We start from the raw sequence: 21,175 nt of genomic DNA on the forward strand, positions 1-21,175 counted from the left end.
ATTTATAATGAAAAGACAACATTTTCTTTCTCGAATTAGTTTATTATAAGCGAGATTTTCAAAAAAAAAAAAAAGAAAGAAAGAAAAACTATTTACACCAAATAACAAAATTTAATCTTACTTGATAAAAGCTCATAGAAGTTTATTAGTAATAGAAACTAATAGAAGTTTTGCAATATATAATATATATATATTTTTATTATTTACGTAAATAATTTAACATTTTTTTTTTTGGATATGTGAAAATATAATTTAACATCAATTTCTACCACTAAAAATTCGTTTTTCATGAAATACAAACGCATCTTTAGTAATCTATCCACATGCAAAGAAAGCAAAATAATCAGAAAGGCCCTTGGAGAAGCAAAGACACGTGTCAAGATGACATGAAAACTAGGTCAGAAAAAACCAAAACTCCCCATGTTGTTTAGCCCGCTCTTTCAAAAGCGCAAAAAAAAAATAATAATAATAATAATAATAATAAAAATTCTATATTTCTCTGTATTCCCATTTTATTTTCCCTCCACTCCTTTCCCGCCTCTCCTCTCTCTATCTCTCTCCTCTCAATGCTCCTTCTCCCGCCCACTCCCTCACTCCATAAATCCCCATTTCCCCTCATCCTCATCTTCATCTTCTTCCTTTCATCTCTGCAACATGAATCGAAGATCCAGAAGATCGGGGAACTCTCAATCCGAGACGTTTCACAAGTATCTAAAACCCGGTGCACTAGCACAAATTCGGAATTCTCGGATGATCGCTCGATTCAACCGGGTCAATTTGGTCTCTCAGATCTACTCCACTCGTTCCTCCTCGTATCCTTCCACTATACCCATCGACTCCGGTTTGCTTCAGGTTAACATTGTTGATGCTTCCCCTTCCTTTGCTGGGAGGGTGTACGGCCCTCTCTGCTTGCAGCGGAAGAAACTTTTGGCTTCTAAGTCTTTGTGGTTCCTCACTTCTAGCCCTACCAATCTCACACCCGATTCTCCGCCTGATCCGGTTATTGAAGTGTTAGGGGGGTGAATTGTATAAGTTTTTGTGTATGGAATAGTTTCAACTTGTGAATCGATCTTTTTCTTTGTGAAATTAATATCAATCTGTAATACATGATACCTTTTGTAGGTAGTGTTTGATGATGGATTGTGAAAATTTTTCTTGATTTTGACCGGATTTTAATAATAAGATCTATCATATTCTCGATCCATTGTGTTTACGACACTGATTTAGATTTTTTTTAACTCGTATTTGGTTATCTTATCTGCGCCATTCTATTGAACTTCTCTAATCTAGGGCTTATGTTGAACTTCTGGTCAACTTTGGTCCACGACTGACATAGTAAGGGTTGGAAGCATTTGCAATCTTCTTCCAGCCATGTCACCAATAATGCGGGTCTGTTTTCTCTTGTTTACTCGGTTTGTTCATCAACTGTTCTGTAGTTATAAATTTGATCTTAATGTTATGTGGATCAAGGGTTTTTGGCCATTGAATGATCCACGCCTTCAATTCTATATTGATGGTGTTATAAATTGTTCGAAGATATTTATTCCATCTTGCCCGAGTTTTTAGTCCGCAAGTTTAAGATAAACAAATACCACATATAAATGCTTACTTTCTAACTTCAAGTCTAATTCTAATTAGGTTTTATTGCTCTTTACTGGCATGACTTGGTTTGCAAATACCAATGCGATGCAATTGATCTTGTCATCCTATAAGAAATAGGAAAGAGACTGACTGTGCTTCTAGCATTTCAGGATTTTTACTTTTCTTTGTGAAAGATCAATAGGGTGAATCGTTATTAAGAGAGTGGCATCTTCCGTTGGTTACATTAACATACCATATTTTCTTTCATGCTTCATTTGGCTTGCATGTATTTCCATTTCGTAACGCTCCTTTGTTTAACAATGTTAGCTAGTTAGGCGACAACTTGTTTTATTGATAATTTTCATTGTATATTCCTGCAGCATCATCCCTTAATATCCTTTTATGGCAGTACTTAGTAGATAATTCATCTCCTTCCTTAATTACACTGCTTATATGTCCAGTTCTCAATGCTCCTTTGTTTAACATTGTTAGCTAGTTAGGCTACATTGTGTTTTAAGGACAATTTTCATTGCATCTTCCTGCAACTTAAGTTTCATCCCTTGTTATCCTTTTATGGCAGTAGCTAATCATCAACTAAGTTTATTTCATCTCCTGCTTTAATTGCTTTACGTACATTTCCATTTCTTAAGGCTGCTTTTTCTTTTTTCTTTTTTTTTTTCCTAACAATGTTATCTAATTAGAACACAATTTGTTTTTAACGATAATTTTTATTTTATCTTCCTGCAATATCATCCCTTGATATCCTTTTATGGCAGTACTCAGTAGATAATTCATCTCCTTCTTTAATTGCATTGCTTATATATCCATTTCTCAATGCTCCTTTGTTTAACAATGTTAGCTAGTTAGGCCACGTTTTCTGTTTTAAGGATAATTTTCATTGCATCTTCCTGCATCATGAAGTTTCATCTCATAACGTGTTTTTATGGCAGTAGCTAATCAACTATGTTTATTTCCTCTCCTGCCTTAATTGTCTTGCATACATTTCCATTTCTTAATGCTCCTTTGTTTAACATTGTTAGCTAGTTAGGCTACGAGTTGTATTTAATGACAATTTTCTTTGTACCTTTCTGCAGTATCATATCTCAATGTCCTTGTATGACGATAGTTATTAGTCAGACGTTAACTAGGTTGATAATTCCTCTCTTACTTTAATGGCTTTGCTTATGTTTCCATTCCTTTTTTAACAATTAGCCAGTCAGGCCACGTTTTGGTTTTAAGGATAATTTTCATTGCATCTTCCTGCAACTTGATTTTCGTCCCTTGATATCCTTTTATGGCAGTAGCTAATCATCAACTATGTTTAATTCCTCTCCTGATTTAATTGCTTTGCATATATTTCCATTTCATAATGCTCCTTTGTTGTGTACCCACACCTTGAGGACAAGGTGTGTTTTAGGGGCCGGTAGTGATAGAATCGGTATTAGGGGATTATTAGGGTATTAAGGTCATAATAGGAATTAGATAGAGAGTTAGTTATAGTTGTTGGTTATAAATAGAGGGAGAGGAGAATGGAGGAGGTAAACAATATTTTGCATATGAATTAGGGTTTGAGAGTTATCTCAAGATTGAGAGGGTCCAAGTACCTCGAACACTTGGTTTATCTTGTATTTATGTTATCTTTTATATTTCAATATATCCGGATTCTATCACTTTGTTTAACAATGGTAGCTAGTCAGGCCATGATTTGTTTTTCTTGCAATATATAGTTTCATTCCTCAATATTCTTTTTTGGCAATAGCTGAGTTAATTATGTTGATAATACCTCTCTTGCTTGTATTGCCATGCATGTATTTCCATTTCTTGATGCCTCCTTGTTTATCAATTTTAGCTAGCTAGGCCATGTCTTGTTTTTAAAGATCATTTCCATTGCAGCTTCTAGCAACATTAAGTTTCGTCCCTTAATACCCTGTTTTGGCTAAACCTAAATGTTAACCATGTAGATAAGTCTTCTCTTGTATTAATTGCCTTGCATATATTTCTATTTCTTAATGCTCCTTTGCTAAACAATATTTGCTAGTTAGGTCGTAATCATAATTTGTTTTCAATGATCATTTTCCCTCCATCTTCCTCCAACATAAAGTTTCACCCTTCAATAGTCAATATTCTTTTTTGGCCGTAGCTAACAGTTAGCTATGTTGATAATTCGTCTCCTGTTTTAAGTATCTTGCATATATTTCCACTTCTTAAGGCCTCCTTTGTTTAACAGTGTTTGTTAGTCAGGCTATGATTTGTTGTTAAAGATCAATTATCTTGTAAGGTTCGTTCCTCGATATCTGTATGGCAGTAGCTAATGGTCAAGTATGTTGATAATTGCCTTCCTGCTTTAGTTGTCTGGCCTATATTTCCATCTTTTAATGCTTCCTTGTTTAATAATGTTAGCTAGTTGTGCAAAAGAGTAATGAGCAAACAAATGAGCCTGTGTCTTAGAATTACGACAACACATAGAGCACCAAGAGGAAGAGAGAAGCATGTAAGGCATATGACAATGCAATCGATCCGTTATATTTATGGTTCCAAGGTTGAGTTCCCATGACAGAACCTAGCAAGTCAACCATAAGAGATTTGACAGTATAATAACTAGAAGAATCTAAATATCAGTAGAGGGGTGAAATCTAAAGATGTCCACAAGGTGGGGTCGGGGATGTCATTCCCCATCCCCGTCCTCGCTCCCCATTTTATTCCCCATTCCCATTTTATTCCCCACGGGATTGGGGTGGGGATTCTCCGCGGGGATTGGGTTCCCCACGAGAATTTTTTTCCAGTTACCTTTTTTTTTCTTTTTGTAAAAAGCTCATTAATTTAAATCACTAACGTGAGCAAAATTTAATTAAATAATTAAATTTATCACTAATTTTTTATTATGGTTAGTTTTATATGACAATTTGAATTTAAAGATAAATGACTCAAATTTTGGTCTAAAAAAGCTAATTAATTTTTTTAGTAGAAAGAAATAAATATAAATCAAATTATTCACATATATAATATAAATTTAAACATATTCATTATCTTTCTAAAAAAATAATTAAATTTGAAATTTAAATGTAATATTTATATAATAATAATAACATAACATTAGATAACTATACTAAATAAATATGTAAAAGCTAATCGAGGCGGATTCGGGGTTGGGGGCGGCATTCCCCATCCCTATCCTCGTTTACCTTATGAGAATTTTTTCCTCCACCCTGGGTCCCATGGGGAAATTGGACATCAACCACACTAGTGATTTAAATTAGCTAATTTACAGATATATTGATGTGATAAAGTGGCCCATTCAGATATTTCCAGATCATTAAGATTACGATGAAGATGAAGATCCCTGGATTCAGTTTCGACAATCTAGATATCATTAGGACGAAGGGTTAGGCAGAACAGACGAGAGAAAGTAGTGGATAGAATACCACACTCGAGCCAAAGATCTATCCAAAAAGAGGTAATAGAACCATTACTGATATGTTGGTGGACACAACTGTCAGTCAACTCAACATTTTGACAAATATACCTCCAAAGGGAAAGATGAGAGCCCCGATGTCTAGAAGAAGACCAACCACTTTCATTCAAATGGTGCTTAGCAACAATAACTTACAATTCAATACAGATAGATATATAGATGTACATATTTGCCCCTCGTTCTGATAATTTTATAGTAAAATTTTGAATACTTAAATAGTTGATTTTTTTTTTCGGTCTTAACTTTCACCTTTCTCGCAAAAATAAATAATAATCTTTTGAGAAGTAGATATGCATTTGTTTTGGGTTTGATTTAATCGAACTTTAATAGTATTAATTATTGTTCACAGTGTACTATTTATCTTTTATTATTAGGTTACATTTCATCTACCTTTAAAACTCCTAAATTATTAAAATTTTCACATATGGCGAGAACCTCAGTATTTGAACTGCACTCCAAATATCTCAAATCTGTACGCAGGACCAAGGTAAGTGAACATTTTCAATTCATTTTACAAGTATCTATGAATCTCTTGTCAATTTTTATTTTGATAGGTTAATGCATGAAAATTTCTAAAATTATTGTAGTATATATTTCTGGGATTTTTTTAGATATATTTTTTTTATTTTATTTGCCTTCTTAATTTTTCTTTTCCTGAATAACAATGAATGTTTGATATATATATTTTTTCTGTACTATGTTAGTACTACAGATTTTACTACCAATTTTCTCGATAACGGGAGCTTTCAAGAAGAGTCAAATTTTTTTACCTTCCTTTTCGAGAACATAGGATTTTATATATTGTAGGGTTTTTTTCTTTTTTCTTTTTTTTTTTAATAAATAATTTATTTATTTATTTATAAATAAGAATAAGTAGGGAAATCTAGAGAATGCATAACTTGATATGAAAATCGAGTAAATAGATAAACTTTGTGTTCGAGCGTTTACAAAATTCATTATCTTGAGAATTATAAAAGCTAACATCTTTGAACGCATGATTTTTATAAAAAGAAGCAAAAATCAACTAAGGAAACATAAGCCGTAGTCGTGGATGCATAAAGAAATCATATCAATTTCAATCTTGCATGCAAAGAATCACGCGTTAAGCAGAAATATGAGGAAAGAAAAATGACAAATGCATGAGCGGTGGTCATCAAATCAAAGTGCAAGTTAGTAGCTAATTTGAGACTGTCACGATATTACCAATGAATCTGTGATGCAAAGATTTGACATAGTAGGACATGAAATTAAATGCATTGTGTCAAATAATCATTAGAAAGAGGTTGAGAATCTTTCTTTTGACGCCTATAAATAGCCCAAAGATCTTCATTTCAAGTGTAGAACCTTTTGCCAAGAAATTGGCCGAAGCTCTACAAAAAATTCCCCTCAAACCGCCATTGTCTCCACCTCTTGAGCTTCTCTCCGAGGAATTTTGAGTGAGAGCTTAGTCTTCTTCTATAAACAGGGAAAGTGCGCCACCAACATCCATTGCAACCACCTTGAAGCAGCCACCATCAAAGCCAAAAGGAGCAAGAGATTGCAACCGGTGACTTGACATGTCCATCTCCCTACTTTACTCCATTTTCTTTTTATTTGCAATTTGTATTAAAATTTTGAGATTGAGAAACTCAATATTTCTTAATATAAATATGATTTCCATTATCTCTCATCTTTCCATGCTTCCAATTTTCTCCATCACGAGCAATTAAATTTCTAGTGGGTTGAGAAGATTAAACTGACATTTTTCACAAATTTTGCATAAGTTAAAGTTCATCTTGTTTAGTATGTGCTTAATCTATTGCTTGAATCCATCTGAAAAATAGGTTTAAGTAGAATTAGCTAACTACTGTGGAACTCATTAAGCAAGGAAAGACGTAGCTTTAGAGATATAGTCAATCTTTTGTCATATAATTAACTTAAGCATGCTTCCTAGAGATAGAGTAAATGTGGCATCAGGCATGAAACACTGAGAGGTGATTTCTTCATTTTATAAGTTAGTGACATGAATGTATACTTATTTATTATTTAGGAGAATGTTAGTAAACCTTCTCAACTGATTTTCACCATTTCAATGCACGCTGCTTTATTAGTGATTGCATCTCCATCACCACCACCATTATCACCATCATTCCATGCATTATCACCATCACACACCACTAGACACATACTCTCCATGTAATTCATCATTTAGTCTTGTTCACCTCACAATTAGTCTAGACGCATGATACTTACGAATTATTGTGAAAGCCAGTCAACCAATCTTACTTAAGTTATATCAAGCCCCTATGTTCGACCCTTATACTCACCAGAAAATTCTAGTTGAACTTACATTTGGGTTTAATTAGGGAAAACTTGTGTTCACTTAGATAATTCAACTCATTAGTTTTACACGAGTACAACATAAAGCAATCAATATTTTTGTACACGCAACAATTTTTTTTTTTTTTGATGTCATTGCCAGGGATTTAGTTAACTAACTAGTGTTTGAATTGTATTTGATTTTCGTAGATACTCGATTGAAGGTGTATTGCATGCCTAAGCCGAAAGCATAACAAACAGTATATGAGTGAAGGCACACCGCTAGAGCTCCTATTTGACCTAGAGATCAAGAGGACTTTTAGAAGAAGAATTAGATCAAATTGGTGAAGAAGACAACGAAAAAGATCTAGGACCATAGAGGATCAATAGAACAATCTTGCGGTGCCAAATGCAACCAACAATGCCAATAATGTATTGGCACATACCAATCCAATACACCTTGCACATGATCATCCTATAAGAGAGTACACATCACCAAATTTATATGATTTCTCACCCGGGATTATGCGCCCAGTGTTTGAGGAGCTATATTTGAAATGAAACTAGTCATGCTTCAAATGATTCAAAATGTCAAACAATTTAGGGGTGCACCAGGCGAGGACCCTCATGCTCATTTGAAGAGCTTCATTGAAATGCAAGACTAAAACTAAGGGTGTTCAAAGGACCCGACAACCCAAACAACCCAGAATACCCAACCCAAATTAGAAGGTTGGGTTGAGTTAGTTTAAAATTTGGGTTGGGTTAGGTTATTTTTTTATATTTTTCGGGTTGGGTTGGATCTCAAGTTGAGATTTTAAAAAATTTGAGTTGACTCAACCCAACTCGAATTTCTAATAATAATATTAAAAAATATATTTGATAATAATAAAATATTAGTGGAAGAAATAAAATATTAATATATATATATATATATTTTAGGGTTTCTTCTTCTTCAAAGTTCAATTTTCTCCACTTCTCCTCTCAATCTCATTCACCTTCAAGGCTTCAAGCAAGACCTTGATGACTCAACCTCCGTCGTCGCCGTTCCATCGCTGTCATACTATCTCCATCTCCATCGTCTTGACTCTTCGTGTCCGACCGTCTGTCTCGACTCTTTTTTGTTTCGACTGTCAGTGTCCATCTCTGTGTCTCTGTCTCCAATCGTCTCTGTCTCCGACCGTCTCCATCTCCGTCTCCAGTTGTCTCGTCCGATCGTCTTGGTTGTCTCCGTCTTCGTCTCCGATTTTGTTGTCTCCATTTTTTTTACTTTGATTAGTTAGTGATTCATCTCTAAGTCTAAACTTTGCCATCTTTTTTTAATTTCATATCTCCACTTCTCCGTCTCCAAGACCGTTGCCTAAATTTCAGATTTCGAGTGACAGATTTCAAGGTCTGTAAAAATGTCTTTGTGTGCTTTGTTTATTTTTTTTGTTGGATTGTTGGTGGATTTTTTTAGTACTTGTGTTGGTTGTTGTTTTAGATTTTTCTACTTGCTTTGTTTATTGAATGTCTAATTATAAATAGTCTTAGATTTTTCCTTTTTTGCTTGGTGATTATTCTGTTTTGAGTCTTTGACTATAGTTTCTCAATTTTTATAGTTTATAGACAGCAGTAGTGGACATCTTAGCCAAACAAGTCTTAGTCCTAGTCCTAGCCCTATTCCTGATCTTTTTCATGTCGTTGCTAACATAATTGAAATTGGGAATTCAAGTAAACCACCACTACCTACTAAGAAGAAGCCTAAAGCTACTAAGACAACCTCCACTGTATAGGATCACTTCAAAAAGTTGGAAAAAAATAGTACTAGGTGCACGTACAATTATTGTGGTAGTAATTTTGTGACTACATTTTTTTAGTAAACAAACATGTGCTAAGATGTTAATTGTTGATGAATGGCATTCAAATTTATAGAGAATAAGGGTTTTAGCCATTTTTGTAGTGTGTCTTGTCCTAAGTTTGACCTTCCTTTGAGAGTAACAATTGCTAGAGACATCTATCAGCTTTATCTTAAGGAAAAAAGAAGTTGAGATCATTTTTAGTTAGCAATTCCCAAAGGGTCAGTCTTACAACTGACACATGGACTTCATTGCAAAATGTTAACTACATGGTACTCATTGCATGCTTCATTAATTAAGAAAGGGTTTTGCATAATTTTATTTTGAACTTTTGTCAAGTTGCTAACCATAAGTGTGAAACCCAGATTTTCATTTTTCCTACTTAAGTAGGTGGAAGTTAAATTCTATGTTGAAATGAAGGAAATTTCTAAGTGTTGAATAGATTTTCCTTAAGTAGTTTTAAGTTAAGCTTTAATTGGTGAAATTTGGCTAAGTGTAAGGTCAAAAAGGACCCATGCGTGAAGTATTAAGAGACATTAACGCATAAGTTGAAAAGGCAACCATGCGTTTGTAAGGTTAGACGCATGATTGGCCAAAATATTGGCAAGAGGCATTGCTAAGAGTTGTCATGCGTTGGAAGCCAAGGAGAAAATTGGCTAAGTGTTGGACTAGGCATTGCTATGCATTGGAAGCGTTGGATGCATTGGAAGGGTGGTATGTGTCCATACGGCTGAAGGAAGAAAGTTGAAAGTGATGCGTTGGAAGGTTGGAATGGCACGAGGGTCAGGGGCGCAGGGTGTGCGAGGATGCGGGGCCAGGCATGCGCTGGAGGGTGCCATGCGGCCGTCCCATGTGTCAGTGCCAAGCGCCCATGCGTTGATGCCATGCGAGCCATGCTGTGATGCCAAGCGACCTATGCGTCGATGCCGAGTGAGCTATGCATCAAGGACGATCGACCATCCTATACGTTGATGGTGGTTTGCTCTTGTGATTGTTAAGGCTTGCAGTGACAAAGTAAGTGAGTTGGGTTGCATTGTAGAAGATGTGATGGTGTTGAGTTGAAAACCAAGTGGAGCCAAGGGTTTCTATGCGTTGATTATTACACTATGCGTTGATTATAGACTATGCGTTGATGGCCAACTATGCGCTGATGGCATACTATGCGTTGAACATTCAAGGGTTTGTGAACGCATATGAAGGATGAACACGTATGAAGGATGAATGCATTCAAAGACGTCATCCGGACATGTGGCTTATTAGGAGGAATTCTTAAGCCTTAAGTAAAAGAGGTGGATGCATAAGAAGACATGCAAAGTTGAGGGCTATGCGTTGGTGAAAGGAGAAGAAGACACTTTGGCTTGCATTGATGTAAGAATGCATTGATGGTGTGAGGAAAAGACACTTGGACATGCGGCCAAGTAGAAGGTGTCGGTCGTGGAGCAATCTTGGACGCCTATGAATAGAGCCAAGGACTTTAGATAAGAACTCAAATTCTCTTCAAAAGACATAAAGAAGAGTGTGTGAGGACTAATTAGGAGAAGATTATGCACTGATGGAAGAATGCATGCATTGGTAGCAAGACTATGCATTGGTCAAGAAGTTCCAAGAGGGGAGATGCCGTCGGGCAGAAAAGATAGGAAATAGCATCAACTTGGAACGAGGAGTTCTCCCAGAATACTAGGTGTGTTTGAAGTGATTTCAAAGCCATCTGAAAGCTAAAAGAGTCTAGTTTTCAGGGTAGAGCTGCTGGAGAAGAAGCTCCAAGGAATAGGGATGGAGAATGAGGACAAGATAGAGGGGTCGAACTATCGGGTAAGTTGGGCCAGTCTTGATTTTTTGATGATTCCGGCCAAAAAGCCAGAATTTTTGAGCTAATATTTTATGGTAAGCTGTCAGAGACATTTTAGAACATTTTTTCAGAAGGAAGTATCTTAAAATAAGTTCTAGAACTATGAGTAATCTAAGCTTTAAATTGAATCTGGATCGTAGGGTTGAAAAGGGAGCCCGAGGTGACCAAGGAACTTCTAAAGAGAAAGTTTCCTAAACGATCAAGGTGAGTAGTTATTGTGTGTTGTATTGTTGATGTAATTTCTATATATATAGGTAAATATATATAGGGGATAATGTTAAATTGGCTTGATCAGGGATATAAGTTTATCTTGTTACTATGCTTGTTAAGATATTGCTTGTATGTTTGTGTTGGAAACTAGAATTGTACCCAGGATATATAGTTAGCATGCTTGAAAAGGTACTTGGCGGAAAAATATAGTCGACAGGAGAATATAGTCGGCTTTGGTTGGCGGGAAATGATAGTTGGTGACGACCGGCGGGAAATATAGTCAAATTACCTAAGCATCCTAGCGGGAAAATAGTAGATGTGCACTTTGGCGGGATAGTAGAGTACAGGGAAAGTTTTCACAGGAATTGTTGTTGTCTTAGTATACGTGTGAAAGTACTAGGAAAAATGTAGGATCATGCCAGGGATAAGCAATGGTAAAACTGGGGATGTTTTTATTATGTGATAACCAGCGGTCAAGCTGGGGATTGTCTAGCGGTTTGGCTAGAAAATAATATTGAACTTGTTGTAATGTTCTTGTTGACTATGCATTGCTTGCCAAAAAGTATATTTCTGTTGACAAAGTTATTTGTTTATCTAAAGGCACCATTCACTGGGCTTTATAGCTCATGTCTTCCATGTTTCATGTTTTACCCCCCTCCCCCCCTCCCCCCCTCCCTAGGTAGCGAAAGGTGAGAAATTCCAGGTTACTGCCAAGGTCAAGGTCTACCACATGCCACAGTTACACTTCCGGAAGGTTTTATAGTTGTTGTAAACTTTGTAGTTAAGTCTTGAAGTTATATAAACATTACGTTGTTGTAATAAAATGGGCCTACTTAATCAGTTGGTTGTTGAATTTTTTCATTGGTATCAGAATTATTTCTGCAAGAGTTATTAGGCAGTAAGTGTCAACAAAAGGGTTGATAACTGCTGCAGTCACGCCCTTTCTCAGACTTAGAGGGTAGTCTGGGATGGGGTGTGACAATAAGGGTGAGACGATTGACAAGGTCATTGAATGTTGTTTGTTGGAATGAGGGGTTGATAAAGTCTTTTCCATAACTGTTGATAATGCAAGTTCAAATGATGTGGCTATTTCGTATGTTGAGAAAAAAACTTAGAAGTTGGAAAACCCTAGTCTTGGAAGGTGAATCGTTACACATGAGATGTTGTACTCACACAATTAACTTGATTGTGAATGATGGTGTGAAAGAAATGTATGACTCCATCACTAGTGTTCGTAATGTTGTAAGGTATGTAAGATCCTCTCCTAAGAGATTGACAAAGTTTAAAGCTTGTGTGGAGCAAGAGAAAATATAATGCAAAGCTCTTGTTTGTTTGGACGTGGCAACAAGATGGAACTCTACTTATCTTATGCTTGAGTATGCACTCAAATTTGATAAAGCTTTTCAAAAATTAGAGGAAGAGGAGCTGGATTATCAGGACTATTTTGCTAAAGATGACCATGGAAAAAAGAGGGTAGGACCACCAAGTAATTCTGATTAGAAAAATATTGAAGTGTTTGTCATGTTTTTGAAGGTATTCTATGATGTCACTACGATGATAAGTGGTTCTTTATATGTGATTGAAAATTCTTACTTTCATGAGATGTGGGGTACTAATGAGCTTTTAACTCGTTGGAGCAAAGAACATAACTCTATTTTGCTACTATTGTTGTAAATATGAAGGAAAAATATGACAAATATTGGGGTTCATTTGAAAAAATTAATAAGCTTATATTTCTAGCTGTGGTGCTTGATCCACGTTACAGATTGGATTACGTATGCTTTTGCTTTGAAAGTGTTTATGATGATGTTATGGCTAAAGCTCTTGTTGATGGGATTGAAGTTTATTTGATGTGTTTGAATAATTTTTACAAGTCACAAGTTGATAACTTTGGTGATGATTTGAGTGTCCAAAGTTGTGTTTATGAACAAGTTGAATCAAGTGATAGTTCAAGACTATTGAGTTCGGGAATTATTGTTGAGATTGACCCGAGTGATCTTGTATTATCACGACACAAGTGAAGAAGGGAAGAAAAGCATACTTTAGAATTGAGTAATGATGTGGATTGATATTTGTATGATCCTTGTGAAGAGCTAAGTGATCATTTTAATGTTCTGGGTTGGTGGAAATTAAATGGCCATAAATACTAAGTTTTATAAAAAATTGCTCGAGATGTTTTTGTCATTCCAATGTCTACTGTGGCTTCTGAATCAAGATTTAGTACAAGAGGGAGGATTCTTTATTCTTTTAGAAATTCATTATCACCAAAAACAGTGGAAGCTTTGATTTGTACACAAAATTAGATCCGTGGCAAAACGTCCTTATTAGATCTTCCTCCACAACTTGAAGAAATGGAGATTTGTGAAAAAAATTGAGAGTGGTAAGTGGTGCCTCCAACTTAATTGTTATTCATTTGTTACAATTTTGCATTTTTATATGGCATTATATACCTTTATATTGTTTTTCTAAATAATGTCCAACCCTCCATCACAATACAAAAATGAAACTCCATGGGTTGATAATTTTCATGGTAAGTTGAGTATTTATATGATATATCTTTTTATTTTTAATTGTTGGTTTATTTTATTTAAACTAATTTGAAATGTTTTTAAATTTTCAAGACTAAGTTAAATGCTCAGGATGCTAATAATTGTGGATTTAGAAGTTTGGTTCATAGTTTAGTCGTTGTCTGTCGTTATGTAATTCTATAGGGTTAAGAACTTATGTGGTTATGTATTGTATTCTATTAATTTTGTACTTTATGTTTGTGGCTAACTAGTAACTATGGATTCATGGATATGTGGTTTCACAGATATGGATATATTGTACTTTATGTTTTAGAAATTTGATTTTCGGATATGTTTGTGACTATGGATTATGAATATGTCAATTAATGTTTAAAGACTATTTTAAGTTTACATTTATCTTGGATCAATGTTTTTATACCAAAAATAGGGAGAAAAAAATAAACACAACCCATCAACCCAACCCGAATTTTAAGGGTTGGGTTGGGTACCCTATTCGGGTTACTCGGGTAGCCAATTTCACCAACCTGAATTTTCAAGTTGGTCCAAAAAATACCCCCAACCCAACCCAACCCAACCTGAGTACACTCTAACTAAAACCAGGTGAGATCGCCACCTGGGAGCAGATGGTTAAGAAATTCATGAAGAAATATTTTCCACCTATTGAGAATGCAAAACAAAGAAGAGACATTGCCAATTTCCAATAGAAGGATAAGGAGACTCTCAGTGACACGTGGACAAGATTCAAGAGGTTTATGAAAAATTGCCTATGTAATGGTCTACCAGATAGTTTACAAATGGAAATTTTATATGATGGATTTAATGGAGCATCACAAACAGTAGCAAATGTTGCTATCGTCGAGGGATTGTTAGACAAAATGTATGTTGAGGCGAAGGCCATTTTAGATAGAATCTCAAGAAACCATGAAGACTACGAAGATAATGGCTATGGATCAAGATCAAACAAACAAAGGAGCAATCCGGAAGCAATTAAGGCTGATGCAGCCATTGTGCTACAAACATAAATAGCTTCTATGACTAACTTATTAGAAATGACAACATTAAGTCAAGTCAACACATGAAGCAACAATTAGGTCAATGCGGTGAGCCAAGTTGCTGATATGGGATGTGTTAGATGTAGAGAACCATATACATTTAATATGTGCTCACAAAATCCGCAGTTCGTGTAGTTCATAGGAATGATTCTTATTCAAATGCCTATAATCTTGGATGGAGAAACCATCCCAGGGTGGGAATCATCAACAACAGATAAAATAGCAAGGACATAAACAAACAAATAGAGCTGGACCACTGTTAGATTTTAAAGGATATATATTTTCCATGTTAATTCCCCCAAAATTGTGTTGATTGTTTGCTTTTAATGCTAATTTTGTAGGTAAACTGGTCTTTGAGGCGTTTAGGAGTCATTAAGAGAAAATTGAGCCAAAAGGATAAAAATGACCAAGAAAATCATTTAAATTGAAGAGAATCAGAAAATTACCAAAATACCATCGAGTATCAAGTAATGCCATCGAGTTTCAGCGTCATGACCCTAGGAGAAGCATTGAGCAAGCTTGAAGACAGAAGGCTCATTTCTTCTGCAAAACAGGGCAGCGCTGCAACGGTTTGGATTTTGACTCGATTCATCCCTCGCGCACGCCTCCCGCAACATAGCATCACGTCTCAAGCGCAACGCTTCTTGGTTTTTTTTTTCGATTTAGCGTTGCAACGTTTACCTCAGTGTCGTGATGTTACCCTGCAAGTATAAATAGTGTTTCTTTCATTTTTGCTGAAAAGAGAGGAAGCACAATTTGAATGGAGACTGCAATTTCTCTCTGTATCAATTAGTCTCTATGGTAATTTTGTTTCCTACTTAAGTTAAATTTTGATTTCTTTTTGAATTGTACTAAAAAAACTTGTAATTCTTTATGAATTTATTTATGGATTTGTGAAGTAATTGAATCTTGTTTATATTTTAAAAGTTATTGCAAATTCTTTTGAGTTTTCTACTTGTCTTTATCATTAGCAATATGATTTGAGTATTCTTGAATCTGATTTTAATTTTTGAAGCATGTTGAATGATCTATATCTTGAACATGTTTAGCTTAGATGCTTAGTTTTGTCATAATCATGATTGAATGCATTGTCTTTAATGTGTTCGATAGAATGTCTAACAAAGATCTACAAGAGGCAATAGTAATTGTGTGTTTAATGGCTATCATAGGATGCACTAATTACTAGATTTCAAGAAAAATCGGTTAATTGAGTAAGCTATCTTAACAATTAATCGACGGAATTGAATCCTAGAACTTAATGTGCGTGTTTTCTCTTCTATATGGCCGCTATCGAACTCAATAGAGATAGAAGCATGTAGATTGTATTGGGATTGATATCCTAATTCTCCTAGAGTCTCGTAGTTTGTAATTTGTACACATTGTTATAAATAAATAAGAGTTATTTTATTTTGGCATTTACTCATATCCAATAAACAAATCTCCATGGTTATTGTATGTAAACTTAAGCATGTATATGAGATATACAAGTGGATCATGCCTTAAGTGATAACCTAAAAAGGTCTGTAGTATAAGGACTAAGGAGGGATACCTGATCTTGGTGACACTACGGATACGACCCGCTTTGTAGAGGTTTACAAGTGTTGTGAACTACTACAAATGGTTGATCCTGACCATTCATATGGATACATGCGAGCGGGGGTGTCCTATACAAAGAGTTTGTATAAGACCGGATCACGAGATGAATAGTCTCTTTATATAACGCCGTTGATACTTGAGACTTACATCTCACCTAAATGACCATAGGTGACATGACCTCAATTCTGAGTATTTTGGGAACTTCTGTTTTTTAGGGCGGTTCTTTGATTAGTATGGGTGAGAGTGGCCAGATTACCAACTCAACATGCCTACCTTTTTGGGATTGTCTGATTTGGGAGTTGGGAACTCAATTACACAAGATGGAATTCACTTCTTTCTCGAAGCAGGGGTAAGTAGATAGATTGCTCCCTTATGGGCTGATTTTGGGTCTTGAACATAGTGGCCACAACTTCTCTGGAAGAGAGGACTCAGTCATAGTAGGACTATGACTTATGTTCACTAGGGGGATCAGTGGTACTTAAGAAGTTAGATGTAACTACAAGGGCATAACGATTATTGGCCCAGTTGTACTTACGAGCGATCTGTGAAGGGTTATCGCACTGTTGATTGGTTGGTATGGACACAAAATATATCTATATGAGGAGAGTGCAACTTTCGATCTTTAGTAGAGTGCCCAGCAGTTAATGGATGGTGGATCCCATGACTAAAGAGTTTAGTCAATTATTCACGTACCGTTGGACCTTCAAGCTACAGGTCCATAAGGTTCCCTTGGTAGCTCAATGGATTCAAGTTGAGAATCAGTTCTTGGTGTTGATTTAAAATGTTCAAATTGACAAGAGGAAATTCGATTATATATGATATGATCGGTGTGATGTATGCGATATATCAAGTGGAGGATTAATGTAAATGAGATTTACATTAAGTACTATAAAATAGAAAAAGAACTATGGTTTATATGTTTCATGAGATGAGATATTAAAACTATAAGTTATAAATATAATATGGTAAGTTGGTTATCATATATATTTATAATAATATTAATTATTGGATAATTATATCTTTTTCTCTAATAACCAATTGAGTGGGAGGTTATTGGTGGTTTTATGGTAACCGTGAGATAAAAGGAAAAAAAAGGTTTTCCTAAATTTAGAAGGGTTGCCATTCTTGGAAAGGAACTCACGGTTTGCTGTCAAGTGAATTGGATTCACTAAACGATAGCTGAAAGAGAGACTAAATGATCGTGGAGTGTTACTATACGATAGTTCACTCAGTTGGCCGTAGCTAAACGATCACAGGGCATTTGCTATACGATAGCTTGCCTTCGTCTACATGATTGAGCATTCGTCTATACGATAGACTTTTGTCATCTCCCATTTGCTCAATTGTCTACATGATTGTTAGTTTTTCGATCTCTTCCTCTAACCAAGTCCACACAGAACCCACACTTCTGGATTCTCACACCGAGAATACCAAGGTAGCTATTATGGTGTTGTCTTACTCAACTCGGCTGAGTTCGAGGTTTTGGAGGCCGTTCATTGGGTTCATGATCTTGGGGTTCGTTGAGTTCGTGTTTGCTGATTGATCGTGTTGTGTTGCGGTCTTTGTGTTCGAGCGTTCATGTGTTTCTGTCTTGGAGACTGAACGAGCGTTCGTGATTGAGGTAGTTTGAAGCATGAGTCTTTAAAGGTATGTATAATCTTTCCTTTGATCTCATTGTTAAGCATGTTGTGATTTCGTATTGTGCATGACCGGTAAGTTTCTGTTTCTTGACTGTATTTGTGTATGTTCAACTTCGAACGAAATTTGGAACGATCATTCTGCTGCTCATGGAAATTCTCATGTCTGATTTCCTTTAATTGGTATCAGAGCCAGGTTGTTTTGATATTCCAAATTTTACATATGTTTTGAACTTCTTTTTACAGTCGTGGTAGGTTTTCTACATTTGCGTTTAAGTGTTAAATGCGTTTGTGGATGGTGTTTGTAAACTCGAGACTTTCCTTGGATTATTTGCTCTTGTCACACATTGTAGGATGTTGGATTTAAGTTATTGTTGTTTCATTATTGAAGAAAATGGCAAAGCTTTTGGTTGAAGTTATCTTTAATAATTTTGGAATTTATAAATAAAGAAGAGAAAAGAAAGGGAATAAAGAAAAAGAAAAGAAAAGAAAAGAAAAGGAAAGGAAAGGAAAAGGAAAAAGGAAAAAAAAAAGAAAATGAAAGAAATTGGAAACCCATTCGGTGCTTAGGGTTTAAAGTGAGAACCCACTCATTTCAGCCCATTTCTCCATCATTTCCCATTAAATTTTCAGAGCATTTCGAAAGAGAGAGTGAAGGAAGAGGAAGAAGAAGTTGTTGCAGGTTGAAGGTTGAAGAAGGGAGAAAAAGCTCATGCAAGTGCAACCATGGAAGAATTTGGGTTCAACCTACCTATCTCTGGTTTTTAAGTCGGTTTGAGCTACACAAGAAGAACTAAGAGGTGAGGCCTGACTTTCTTGAAATTTAACCTATTTTCTAAAAAATTTCATGAAGGAAGCTTGAGCTAAATCTGATGTTAAGTTAATGGTTTTTGAAAAGGAAAATAGAGCACAGAATTTTCGTGCAAATCAGAAAGATCTCTGCTTTTCTCTGGTTTTTCGAACATTCTGGGGTGTATAGGTTAGATTAGAAGCTCAATTAGGTATGGTTGGAAAGCTATTCCTATAACTTTCATGAAGAATTCGTGAGCCAAAAATGAGTAGAAGTAGGTTCAATTTCAGGAGAAAGGTAGAGGGTAGTAGAGAAGCACGAATCTATATTCACTGAGTTTAAGGGATTTCTGGACAAATCTGTTAGGAATCTCATTTTTATTCCTTCAGGTAAGTTGTAGAGGTTTCCAAAATGAAGAGTTTGATATATAGTACATTAATTTTGGTTAAGTATTAAGGAAGTTAGGATATTGACTCTAGAAAATCTGGAAAGAAAATGTGAAGTGTAATTTTATTTCTAGAATTTAGAATTCATGAGCATGGAAAGACAAGACGATTTATAGTTTTGATGCTCGGTTTCGGTTGTTTGACAGGCCAAGAGGAAATAGGCTGAGTCTATAGACCAGGGAACCAGCCAAGACTGTGAGTGACAAAACAAATTTCAAAAATGATTTCTAAACTGTAATTTATGCTTAAATGGTTTACATGGTTGAATATGAACTTATGAATGATACATGATTTCTATAAATGATTTCAAGCATAAGTTTTGAGCTTAGATTTTCTAATGAGGTTTATATACGAGCACGTGATTATTGACTTTTTGAAAAGTAGTTGAAACGATACCATTTAAGGTAAAGTATGTATTAGCGAATATTGTTTAAAGATTTTCAATTTTTCACGAGCAAGTCGAGTAAGCTTGAGTATTACGAAAGATAAAGATAAGCAGGCATGTTTTAATGTTTTCATGTGGTTTTCTAAGACTTATATTGACTACATGACTAAGATATTGAGCCCGAGGCTATATGGTACCGTGTGCACACAGGTTATATTCCGTTGTTGACGTTGAGTGTACTCCATGACAACGATACTGTCAGGAGTGCTGGGCGGGCCCCACTACGACAAAGACGATGAGAGTGTTGGGTGAGCCCTACTCATTGTAGAGCTAGTAAACGTTGGTTGTACTGGACGTGCCCTGCACAATGTTGATTTGTCATGTTAGTTAAAATGTTTTATATACTTGACTATCCTTGCTAGATTTTAATGACGTACTTGCGGAACATTTGAGAAAGCTTTTAGCGTTACATGTTTATGTTTAACGCTTTGATTGAATAGATTTATACATTTAAAGGTTTATCACATGCTCTGATTTGCGGATTTACAGTTTTAAATTTAGTCACTCACTGGGCTTCGTAACTCACTCTTTCAAAATATTTTCCCACTTTTCAGGTAGAGATCGAGCTCCCGATGCCTGATAACTGCCAAAGTCTATTTTCTCCTAAAAGCTTCCAGATCAAGATTCATACGTGGGTGGAGTTGTACATTGTGTCTGTTTATATTGTAAATGTCTTTGTAAGAACTGGATAGTTTATGGTTGTGTAAGCACTAGATGTCGTGGTTGTGTAAACCCCAGTTGGATATGTTTTTGATTGTGATATCTCTATCAGGTTATTTTCCAAACCGAATTATGTCAGGACTGCATTTCATGTGTGTCTAAAGGTTTTCAGGGATTCCGCTATGTTGTGTTACATGTAAAGTATTTTATATCTAAGATTAGTATGTTTATCAGGTTCAACGATTCATCAGGGTCAATAGGTATCGTTAGAGGAGGACGATATTTGTTGGCTTCACGCCATCTCCCTGACTAAGCTAGCAGGCAGTCTGGGAGAGGGTGTGATAGTGTTGATGAATGTTTACGGTTTAATTGCCTTTGTTTAAAGCTTTATTTTCATTACAAAGTGTTAATTTGTAAGGGCCCCTATGTTTTTGGGCATAATTAACATGCAATTAAGTCCGCAATTCAAAGTGTGTGAGTTTGTCGAGTCGTTCGTGATGAAGTTTGAAGCATGGAGGTGCGATTCTCAGCGAGGAAGAAGATCAAGAGTTGGTCATATCGTGTAGCCTTAGGTAAACGATCGTTGGGATTAGGCTAAACGATCGTTTAGTTAATGCTAAATAATGGGGTAAAACGTTTACTCTATCGCGTAGCATTGGTTACCTAATTGTGTGGACACTCGAGGTAAACGATCTAGTGGGAGCATTTGTTGCTCATCGTTTAATAAAAGACGCGCGCACTAAACGATCGTGTAGTTAGCATGCCTCATCGCATAG

General features: G+C 35.7%; 1 protein-coding gene and 1 long non-coding RNA gene across 2 annotated transcripts; both read left to right on the forward strand.

Annotated features, from left to right (window-relative positions):
- The first annotated feature begins 516 nt into the window (after window positions 1-516).
- LOC120078321 lies at window positions 517-1,202 on the forward strand. Its single transcript, XM_039032560.1, has one exon. It carries the CDS (start codon window positions 655-657, stop codon window positions 1,021-1,023), a length of 369 nt encoding a protein of 122 aa, XP_038888488.1. The 5' UTR covers window positions 517-654; the 3' UTR covers window positions 1,024-1,202.
- A 7,090-nt stretch (window positions 1,203-8,292) lies between these two features.
- On the forward strand, window positions 8,293-20,582 carry LOC120077565. Its single transcript, XR_005481781.1, has 2 exons — window positions 8,293-8,741; window positions 20,294-20,582. It is a non-coding gene; the product is annotated as an uncharacterized LOC120077565 (long non-coding RNA).
- Window positions 20,583-21,175: the final 593 nt, after the last annotated feature.

Source organism: Benincasa hispida, chromosome 5, assembly GCF_009727055.1.
Source record: "Benincasa hispida cultivar B227 chromosome 5, ASM972705v1, whole genome shotgun sequence".
In the NCBI taxonomy this organism is placed as follows: domain Eukaryota; kingdom Viridiplantae; phylum Streptophyta; class Magnoliopsida; order Cucurbitales; family Cucurbitaceae; genus Benincasa; species Benincasa hispida.

Coding starts and splice junctions, on each gene's coding strand:
- LOC120078321 (XM_039032560.1), top strand. CDS start 655: ATGAATCGAAGATCCAGAAGATCGGGGAACTCTCAATCCGAGACGTTT.